Here is an 11,460-nt window from a genome sequence, read left to right on the forward strand (position 1 = left end):
AAAAAAACACATCATAGTAAAATTAATACCTTCTCAGCTTCGCATCGAAGCTAAAAAATTGAATATATTACCATAACTTTTGCTCAATTACAAGTTTAAAACTGACATCTAGGCCTGTCAACAAAGGAAAAATTGCGGNTGACATCTAGGCCTGTCAACAAAGGAAAAATTGCGGAAAAAATTCCCAACCAAATTTTGTTTTATTAATATTTGAATTAAAATATGTATAATGACATACTAATAGTCCTCATTGATTGAAATTGAGCATTTTTTTTACAGCCTCACAAAAGTTCAAAAATATGAGATTTTTTAATTTTCTCAAAAAATATTTTATTTACAAAAAAAATTTCGTACAAAAGTTATTTAAAAGATAATTATAAACAAAAAAATTATCTTATATTTTTTCATTTAAACAAACATTTTTCGAGTTACATTACATTTAATGTGAGTACTAAAATTTATATTCCATTTTTAGCTTCGATGCGAATATGAGAAGGTATTGGTTTTACTATATGTTTTTTTTTTTTTTTGTGTCTGTTACCACTTTTTCTCAGCTCTCACCGAACGGATTTCTTTCAACGATACGTCAAAAGATCACAAATTGTATCTAGTCGAAGACATTACCCTTCAAAATTGAAAAAATTTCCCTCGTTCCCTATAAATGGGGGAAACCTCCAAAAAAATTACACATTTAAAAATCGCTAATTTTCGAAATTTTTTCAATTTTTTTTACTAAAAACTGCCGTAACTTTTATATAGATGCTTGATGTCTTTACCTATTATTTGGTATATTTTTTTTGTAATTTTGACTTTTTTTCTGCCCATAGGGGGGATTTAAAATGACATTTTTTTCACAAAAAATTAACTTTTTCAACTTAACTTTTGAAAATGTTCCGGAAGGTCTGACACTTTTATATATATCTTAAATTAAAGCTAATGTAATATACTTTAATTTGAAAAAAAAAAATTTGACCTCTGGACTTGTCTTCACGGCGAAAATGGCTACCGAATGCTATTTTCGTGTGAAAATTCTCGATTTTATTATTTATATTATATTTAACTTTATAATGCTATAACTTATTGAAAAGTTTATGGATCCACACAATTTTTTTATGAGAAATAATATTTTTTAATAAACCCTTTTTCATTCGACATACTTTATCTTAATCGAGATATTAATAAGGAACCAGCAGATCAAGTAGCTTTTGGAATAAAACACCAATTTTTTTAAAATTAAACACTATCTAAAGATTTGCATCGAAGCGTTTATTTTTGATAGTGATTTTAATCACTGTCAGATATCATTATACTTGATCCAACTATACCACGTCACAACTGTGCCGCAACCCCCCTGTGCTGGGTTTTTTTCATATTACGGTTGCTTTTTATCATGTTATACATTAGACACAATGTTATAAATGCATATGTATGTATGTGTGAGTTTATTTATTTATTGTATCATTAAAGTGTAGTGTATATTAATATACAACCGATAGAGTAGATAATTGATTTGACGCTATATNGATAGAGTAGGTAATTGATTTGACGCTATATTATTTAAACCCAACTAAACGCTAAATTGTACATTCCGAAATAACAATCATATTATGTCAATTGCCACCGGAATATCTGGTAATATTTTTCTTTTTCTTTGCCTTAATCCCAACTACTTGGGGTCGGCCACCCTTATCCTAAGCTTCCACTTGACACGATCTCCCTCATCTTCTATGCTCACATCAACTGTCCTCATGTCGCATTCAATAACATCCCTCAATCTCTTTTTTGGTCTTCCTCTATCTCTTCTTCCTTCAACATTCATTTCTATAACTGTTCTTACAGCTTCCCATTCTTCTCTCCTCATAACATGACTAAACAATCTAAGTCTATTTTCTGTCATCTTATCCACGATTGACGCAACACCTATACTTCCTCTTATATGCTCGTTCCTTATCCTATCTTCTCTAGTCACTCCACTCATCCAACTAAGCATTCTCATCTCTGCTACACTTATTCTCTGCTCTACTTTCTTATCAACCGCCCAACACTATGAACCATACATCATAGCTGGCCTCACAATTTCATACTAAATTTAAAAACTATAATTAGTATTTATTCATATATTATATTTTAAAATCAAAGAACTACTAATCAGGATATAATTAAAGAAATAAGAGTTCATGTTGCTTTTAAAATATTTCACCAATTTCTCTAAAGGAAACACTATCTACAGATTTGCATCGAAGCGTTTCTTCTGTGCCTTGACCCCACTGTGATACCGTTTTTTTTTAAATGGGAACACATATTTTGAATTTAATAAAATGTTTGAGTTTTTAATTTGATAGCAAATGGCATTTGATTTTTTAATGAAACTTAATTTGTTTATTAGATATAAACATTTAAAGTTTCAAATTTTTGAGTTAATATATAGGTATAATACACTAGGGATTAAAAATACAGGTAGTTAATTGATGTTTTATGACATCGATATTAGCAGGTACACACAGGCACGTAGACAAGGGTGGGCCTGACCCCCTTAGAATTATTGTGACCCAGGCCCCCCCAAATTTAAAATTCAATTATTTTTATGAATTATCAAAAACGTGCTAGGCCTTATATACATTGAAATTATTATTAATTTGTGATTACTATTGAGTAATACAGTTATTATTATGGCTGTATTTTCATTTTTATATTCATAGAAAACGTTATTTGTTATATCTTTAATTTGTTTCTTTTTTTATAATTTAGTAGTTACAATAGGAAATTTATTTGTTTTTGTTAATTTGTTATTTGCGTGCTCTAAATAATAGTAATAAAAATATGACTAAATAAAGGCAGGAAATTTAAATTTTAAATAAAATAAATTTTACATTGTTTATAATTTATATTTCTTTTAAAATTTTTTTTAACTTATTTGTTATTAGTAATTAGGAATAAATTATTTTTTCTTAATAGCTTAAAAGTTGAAAAATTAAATCAGCTTATGTTCACATCATCATTTTATTAGCTTCGATGTAAAGCTGAGAAGGTATTATTTTTACTATGATGTGTTTTTTTTGTGTCTGTTACCACTTTTTCTCAGCTCTCACCGGACCGATTTCTTTCAACTATACGTCAAAAGATCACAAATTGTATCTAGTGAAAGATATTGCCCTTAACACATTACCCTCAAAAATTGAAAAAATTTCCCTCGTTCCCCGTAAATGGGGAAACCCCCCTAAAAAAATACAAATTAAAAAATTGCTAATTTTCGAAGTTTTTGAATTATTTTTACAAAAAACTGCCATACCTTTTTTAAAAATTAACATATCAATATAATTTTTTTTTATAGATGCTTGATATCTTTACCTATCATTTAGTATATTTTTTTTGTAAATTTAACCCTTTACCAGCCCACAGGGGGGGATTCAAAGTGACAAGTTTTTTATAAAAAATTTACTTTTTCAACTTAATTTTTGAGAGTGTTCCGGAAATACTGACACTTTTATATATATTTTAAATTAAAGCCAATGTAATATACTTTATTATGGAAAAAAAATTTCGGACTTTATTTTGTCTTCACGGTGAAAATGGCTACCGAATGCTATTTTTGTGTGAAAATTCTCGATTTTGTATTTTACATTTTTAACTTTATAATGCTATAACTTTTTGAAAAATGTATGGATCGGCACAATTTTTTTATGAGAAATAATATTTTTTAATAATCCCTTTTTCATTCGACATACTTTATCTTAATCAGGATATTAATAAGGAAAAAGCAGATTATGTAACTTTTGGAATAATCTACCAATTTTTTAAAAATAAACACAAATTTTGAACTTGTAAGATTTATAGAATGGGATACTGTCTCAGTAGGAGTGGAGGGACCCCCCTCACAAACTTTTCATAGGAAACATATTACGAAAAATGATACAAAATTGTTGGCCCCTCCAATAAACATTTTCTGGCTACGTGCCTGGGTACACAGCATTTTTATTATCAATTGGTAGTTAAGGCAAATTGTTGTGAGTTTATAAATACACTAACTGACAATACAAAAAGTATATCTATTGATAGTCATAATTTATAATGAACAATCCGTGACTGTGACAGCAATGTCATGAAAAACCAACTAGCTACCTGTATTTGTAATCCCTTGTATATTATACATGTATATTAACTCAAAAATTTGAAACTTTAAATGTTTATATCTAATAAACGAATGATGTTATATTAAAAATTCAAATGCCATTTGCTATTAAATTAAAAACTCAAACATTTTATTAAATTTAAAATATGTATTCTCATTTAAAAAAATTCAAGTTAATGTTTTTTAGCCTTGAAGGGATGAAAAATATCATGTTAATCAATAATCAAAAATTATTGTTTAACAATATACTTTATTTATTTAACCCTTAAACAGTTGCATGGGGGTCTAGCATACCCCCACATAAATAAAAACTGATGTATTATATTGCATAAAAGGTGTACATATACATAGATTTATAAGATGGTTTTTATAGTAATATTGAATTGATTTTCATAAATACCTTCGAAAAAAAAATGTATGACTTAAAATATTCATAAAAATTGAAATGGGCCTTATTTACCCCCACGCGACTTGTATTTTTTTCAAAATATCGTTTTATCGTAAATGCAATGTTATAATCGATATAATATTGTGGAATTGGAATTATGTGAATCTGCCACCGACTGTGCAATTATGTTTTAAAAATAAATAATCTATTTAGAATTTCCACTACTCGATGATACGGAACAAATAAGAACAAAACATGTAATAAATACATCGCATCGCAATGTAGACACATTGATTATCGGTAATCGATGTGCTACTACGAACGAATAATTGTATATACTCGTATCATAATAATTAAATGTATTGTAATATTAATAATAAAAAAATTCAATTCAGAAAAATGATTATTTAAATGTAAATACACATAAAACTAATAAATATAAGCCGTGTTTGAGCTCAAAGAAATACAAGAAAAATTAATTAAAATACATTTTGCAAAAGTAAAAGCTTTTGTTTACTGTCTTAAAAAAAAGATTTTGCAGTTAAAATAATTTTTTTACAAGCCAAAATTTTTTAATGAAATTTTGAAAATTAAGTTTTTTTTTTCGTAATATAATTTTTAGTAATGCACATAATTTTGTAATTTATTTATTATTTAATTTTAATTTTTGAATTTTTATCCATATTTATATATCATATGGTAACAAATAATGTCTTTAAATTAAAAAAAATGAACTTTTTTATACATATTATATACTTTTTTAGAAATGGGTCCGATAGACCCCCAAGCGACTATGAACGTTAAAAATAGGCACGCGCCTGCTAAAGGGTTAATGATAATTAAAAACTTAGAATGCTACAAATAGTTAAAAGAATTGGAGCACTTAACATTTATGCTACCTATCAGCATAATCGTCTGAGTCTAGCGTAGTTTCGCTGCGTATATTTATGATAAAAATAAAAATTGTAATACTAAAAATGAATACGGCGTGGCCTATGTGTATGTTATCAGTTATGAGTATTATCATTTGTTTTTCTAAATAATAAAAAGTAAATAAATAAATAAATTCATTATTAATTAATAAGACTTATAAATCATATAATATTTTCATAGAAAACTTCTTTAGAATTTATTAAGTTAATTTTTTGTTTATCTTATTAAGCATTTTATCAAATTTTTACTTTCATGTTTATATATACATAATATTTATCAGAAAAATCATGTTCATCTCCTAATTTTTTCCATTTAATGAAGAGTTACATTAGTTTTTTACCTATAAATTATTGATAATTGTTTTTGTCTAGTGAAATTTTTATTGTAGGAATAGATGATAAAAAAGTATTGAAATATGGATTTAAAGAAATTGTTTTTATCCAGATCACATGAAGGATATGTGGGAAAAGAAAATCATGTATGTTAGTTTAATTTAATATTTTATACATATGTGTAACACTACTGATATTTTATAATTTTATATACATTTAACCAATTCATATTAATTGTAGTTTATTTCAAATTAAATTTCCAATATAGAAACTTTGGTTAGATGTAATTGAAACATAATAGAAGTATGGATCAATTATAGTACTTTTTATATTTATTATAAGTTATCAAATTAAAATAATACCAAATATTAATTGTTTAAATTATTTATGAATTAAAATTTAATTAACAATTTTTATGTTGGTGTTATAGACTTGTATAGAGAGTGCTATTGAAACCGAAGACGAGGAAGAAACTGAATCATCAGTTTATACACAATTTATTAAACTAATTAGAGTTAATAATATGAATGATTGGGGTAGTAATATAAAGCTCACAAAAGGAAAATCATTTTCTGGTCTCACTCCTTCTATGTGGCCAGAAGACATACTTGATAGCTATATACAACATGATAATAAACTACCTTATCAACCTCTTAATCAACAATGGTAATAATAAAATATAATAACTAGTATATTATATAAATAAATATTTATTTATTTATAAGTAATATATCTGTGTTGGCTTAAGTACAGATTTAAATCTAATAATTAACTAAAATTTAAATGGCAATAAAACAAAAAGAATTAGAGAATATAATACAATACTAAAATGTCTAATTTTTTAACCTGAATTAATTTAACATTATCATAAAAGTAGTGTTGTAATATTTAATACTAGAAAATTTATGAATGTTGAAAATTTTTACTTAAGATTTTTAATTTAATGATTTTTAAATAATTTCATTTTAGGGGGGATAACCCCCTCAAATATAATCAAACTAATAACACACTAAGTTTTCCAATTAAAAAAAATTATACTGGCTGATGGTGTGTTTAGAATAACTACAAAATTTATAATTGCATATAATTCCTGGCCTTACAGATTATAAAAATAAATATTTTCAATAAAATTGATTCATAACATATGAGTTGTAACATTTTGACAAACAAACAAATATTTCCTCTACAAAAATCATAAAATTCTCAAAACAATTTAATTAAAAAATATATATATTTGTTGATTTAAAATTTAAATAATTTTGAGTATTTTTACAGACATATATTCACAAAGTCTATATCTAGAGTTATTAGTAGAAATACCATTTAAAAGTATTAAATAATATTATACATTATATAGTGTAAAAATTAATAGTAAATACAGCCTGGTTCACAATGTTTTGAAAAATTTAATAACTTAATCAAACCAATATTTTTTCCATTTTCTTTTTAATAATCGTTATACTTTGGAATTATAAAAATTTTATTATAACTAAGAGTTTTTTTATTTATTAAAAAAAATTATTTTTCAAACATTTAGGAAAAATGTAAAAAATATTTCAAGATAGCCATTTTATAAAGTAGATTTTATGGAAAAAATGTTTTTGTTCTTTCAAAATTTAATAATGAAATTTTGTTTTGAGTATTTAGTAATTAATTTGTATGTTTAATTAAACAAAATAATACCACACTCATTTTTTTAAAACAAAGCTCAAAATTTGCAGAGTGTACAAAACATTAGTAAGCCCATGAAAAATTCCCCCTTTACCTAAAATGACTAAATTATAATAGAGATTTATAATTATATACAGTATGATTTATTAAGAATGCTATAACTCCCTTATTTTTCCATCAAATAATGACTTTTTTTTAGCTTCGATGCGAAGCTGAGAAGGTATTAGTTTTACTAAGATGTGTTTATTTTTTTATTATTTTTTTTTTTTGTGTCTGTTACCACTTTTTCTCAGCTCTCACCGAACCGATTTCTTTCAACAATACGTCAAAAGATAACAAATCGTATCTAGTGGAAGACAATGCCTTTAAAAATTGAAAAAATTTTCCTCATTCCCTATAAACGGAAAAAGTCAAAAAAAATTACAATTTTAAAAATCAGTAAATTGTGACATTTTATCTTCAATTTTACTATGATGTGTTTTTAAAATTTTTTTTTTCTTTTTCCTGTTTGTTACCACTTTTTCTCAGCTCTCACCGAATGTTTTATAACTTCAAAAAAATTGATGTGGATCTCATATGATTTAAATTGTTTTCTGTAAATATTTAGTTTTTCTTATTCGTCGAAAATAAATAGTTTAATTATTTTTATAATAAATTTAAATTTGTGAAATCATGACGCGTCTATAAGTATCTACTACGCATGTTTATTTTATGTAGTATATAAACTATAGTTTAGCATCAGCTTTACTGTAAATACAACATAAGTGATTAAATTTTGAATATTTTAATTGATTATAAAAATAATTAAACTATTTATTTTTGACGAGTAAAAAAAACTAAATATTTATAGAAAACAAGTTAAATCATATGAGATCCACATCGATTTTTTTTGAAGTTATAAAACTATAAAAGAACTGATTTTAATTATAAGAATTCAATTTACAAAATTACATTATTTACACATTAAAATATTTAAGTTTTATAAGCCTGTTCTTATAGGAAGTCCATAACATCAGTTACTTGGTGTTAGATCTAGTTTGATAACATAGTGTGCGACTAAGAAAAACACGTTATTGTGGCAGATTTAAAGGGAAATTATTAAAATATAATGCTAAATACATCAACAAGATATATTTTTTGACCTTATGGCGTATCGTTGAACAATAACAGTCCAGAGGTACAGATATGAATAGATACAAGCAAAAAACACATCACATTAAAACTAATACCTTCTCAGTTTTCTATCGAAACTAAGAAAGTGTATGAAAATTATTTTTATATATACGTACCTCATCAGATTTTTTTTTTTTTTGGACGTCACTTATATAGGAATACAACAACAAAATTTGTTTCGTACTATGTAATGATAGGTTTGCAAATATGATAAAAGCAAATAATCAAATATCATATATACAGGTATAATATCAAGTATGCATTTGTAGCTATTTTTAGGCAGCCGGTATTGCCCTATGCAACTCTATGGACAATAAAATAGCTGTGGTGGATAACGCACATACGCGCGCAAGCATGTCAAATATAACAGCTACTGTTTGAAAACCATTAGTTTGAGCGTACAAAACAACCCGTTTTTGTTCCATCAGTACGACGAAATTACTGATGCGATAAGAATTCTGAAAACAAATTTGAATTCAGTATCATGTCTCTTAGGTATCGGTCCGGCCACTTTTTTAAAATTGTGATTCCTTCAACGTAAAAATTTATTTTGAAAATTTTAAAATTATTCGAAAATGTAAACTGTACTAAAGGGTTAAAAACATCAAAATTTCAAAAATATGGCCTGACCGATACCTAAGTGACATGATACTGAATTCAGATATGTTTTCAGAATTCTTATCGCATTTAATGTACATTTTTATGAAAAATTAGGGGGCAGTCATCTTTATAAATGACACTATACAACATAAGTGATTAAATTTTGAATATTTTTAAATTGTAATTATTTAGAGTATAATTATTTTATGCTGAAAAATATTAATTGACCTAATTTTAAAAATATTGAAAAATATTAAAACAATATCACATAAGAATGTTAGCTTACTTTACATAAACAGAATGTTTATAAAATAAAAAAATCAGTAAATTTTTATGAACAGTATGAATAATATGAATATTTTTACTTACGTTTGAATTCTCATTATATTTTAGGTTTGATGAATTTGGATTTCGTAATGACATTACTAATGAATATTTAGATGATGATGAATATGAAGATTCTCACCAACGGTAATTTATTTACAAAATTACTTATAACATTTATTAAATCAAATTTTATTTTGAAAACCATAAATTAATATAGAACATTATGGATCTCTTACTTGGAATCATACTATAAAAATAAAGTTATAGATAGTAAAAATAACTCTTTAAAGCCTTATACAAATAAATTAAGATTTATGGTTCGCCAAGGTATTCCACATTCATTGAGGCCTCAATTATGGATGATTTTTTCTGGTAATAATCAATAATAATAAACTGAATGAAACTTTAATTAAATGTTTGCTTGTATAAGGTGCCTTTTTAAAGAAACAAACTCATTCCATCTCCTATAAAGAAATAGTCCGCTCATCTAACAATGATACTTTAGTATCTTCTAAACAAATTGAAAAAGATCTTTTGCGTACTATGCCCAGTCACGTTTGTTTTAATAATTTTCGAAGCATAGGTATTCCCAGGTTAAGAAGAGTCTTGCGTTCATTGGCATGGTTGTATCCTGATATTGGGTATATATATGAGTTTAAGTCTATTATTTTAAATGAAATAATTCTAATATTTTATAAATATGTTAGTTATTGTCAAGGTACTAGTATGATTGTAGCCTCATTGTTACTAATCCTGGAAGAAGAAGAATCATTTTGGATGATGTGTACTATTGTGGAAGATTTACTACCAGCAATGTATTACACCACATCGTTGATAGGTAAATACAGGGTAATTCCTTAACTACACCTAATAAAATATCTTTGAAACTATTAGAGCTAAATATAATTTAATTCTTTTGAGAATGATAGTTCTTTATACGAAAAATTCATTCTCTGCTACCAATATTTTTAGGTTAAACCCATATCATCTTAGATTTTTATATAACAATTCTATTTTTTTTAATTGAATAAATGTGATAGTATTAAAAAAAATAGAATTGTTAAAATTGTATTAAAATCACTATCAAAAAAAACGCTTCGATGCAAATCTTTAGATAGTGTTTAATTTTAAAAAATTGGTGGATTATTCCAAAAGCTACATGATCTGCTAGTTCATTATTAATATCCTAATTAAGATAAAATATGTCGAATGAAAAAGGGATTATTAAAAAATATTATTTCTCATANCTAATTAAGATAAAGTATGTCGAATGAAAAAGGGATTATTAAAAAATATTATTTCTCATAAAAAAATAATGTTGATCCATACACTTTTCAATATGTCATAGCATTATAAAGTTAAAAATGTAAAAAATAAAATCGAGAATTTTCACACAAAAATAGCATTCGGTAGCCATTTTCACTGTGAAGATAAAATAAAGTCCGAAATTTTTTTTTTTCATGATAAAGTGTATTACATTAGCTTTTATTTAAGATATATATAAAGGTGTCAAACCTTCCGGAACTTTTTCAAAAATCAAGTTGAAAAAATTAATTTTTTGTGAAAAAGTTGTCATTTTAAATCCCCCCCTGTGGGCAATTAAAGGGTTACATAAAAAAAAAATATACCAAATGAAAGGTAATGATATCATGCATCTATATAAAAAAAAATTATATTGATTCGGTTATTTTTATAAAAGTTATAGCAATTTTAAGTAAAAAAAATTGAAAAAATTTTGAAAATTAGCGATTTTTAAATTTGTAATTTTACGGGGAACGAGGGAGTTTTTTTCAATTTTTGAGGGTAATGTCTTCGACTAGATACGATTTGTGATCTTTTGACATATCGTTAAAAGAAATCGGTTCGGTGAGAGCTGAGAAAAAGTGGTAACAGACACAAAAAAAAAA

General features: G+C 25.4%; 1 protein-coding gene across 4 annotated transcripts in view; it reads left to right on the forward strand.

The window, feature by feature from the left end:
- Nucleotides 1-5,614: 5,614 nt before the first annotated feature.
- Nucleotides 5,615-11,460, forward strand: part of LOC126908326 (small G protein signaling modulator 3 homolog) — a 66,119-nt gene continuing 60,273 nt past the window's right edge. The window contains exons 1-6 of one of the 4 annotated variants that reach the window (XM_050690267.1): nt 5,615-5,928; nt 6,213-6,448; nt 9,620-9,697; nt 9,771-9,925; nt 9,984-10,194; nt 10,261-10,391. In XM_050690267.1, the coding sequence (XP_050546224.1) occupies nt 5,866-5,928; nt 6,213-6,448; nt 9,620-9,697; nt 9,771-9,925; nt 9,984-10,194; nt 10,261-10,391 (874 nt within the window). In that variant the 5' untranslated portion in view covers nt 5,615-5,865. Of the gene's footprint in view, nt 5,933-6,212; nt 6,449-9,619; nt 9,698-9,770; nt 9,926-9,983; nt 10,195-10,260; nt 10,392-11,460 lie in introns of all 4 variants that reach the window. The other 3 variants (XM_050690266.1, XM_050690264.1, XM_050690263.1) reach the window with 3 other exon arrangements.

This window comes from Daktulosphaira vitifoliae, unplaced genomic scaffold (genome assembly GCF_025091365.1).
Source record: "Daktulosphaira vitifoliae isolate Bord-2020 unplaced genomic scaffold, ASM2509136v1 Scaffold_5, whole genome shotgun sequence".
Lineage (NCBI taxonomy): Eukaryota > Metazoa > Arthropoda > Insecta > Hemiptera > Phylloxeridae > Daktulosphaira > Daktulosphaira vitifoliae.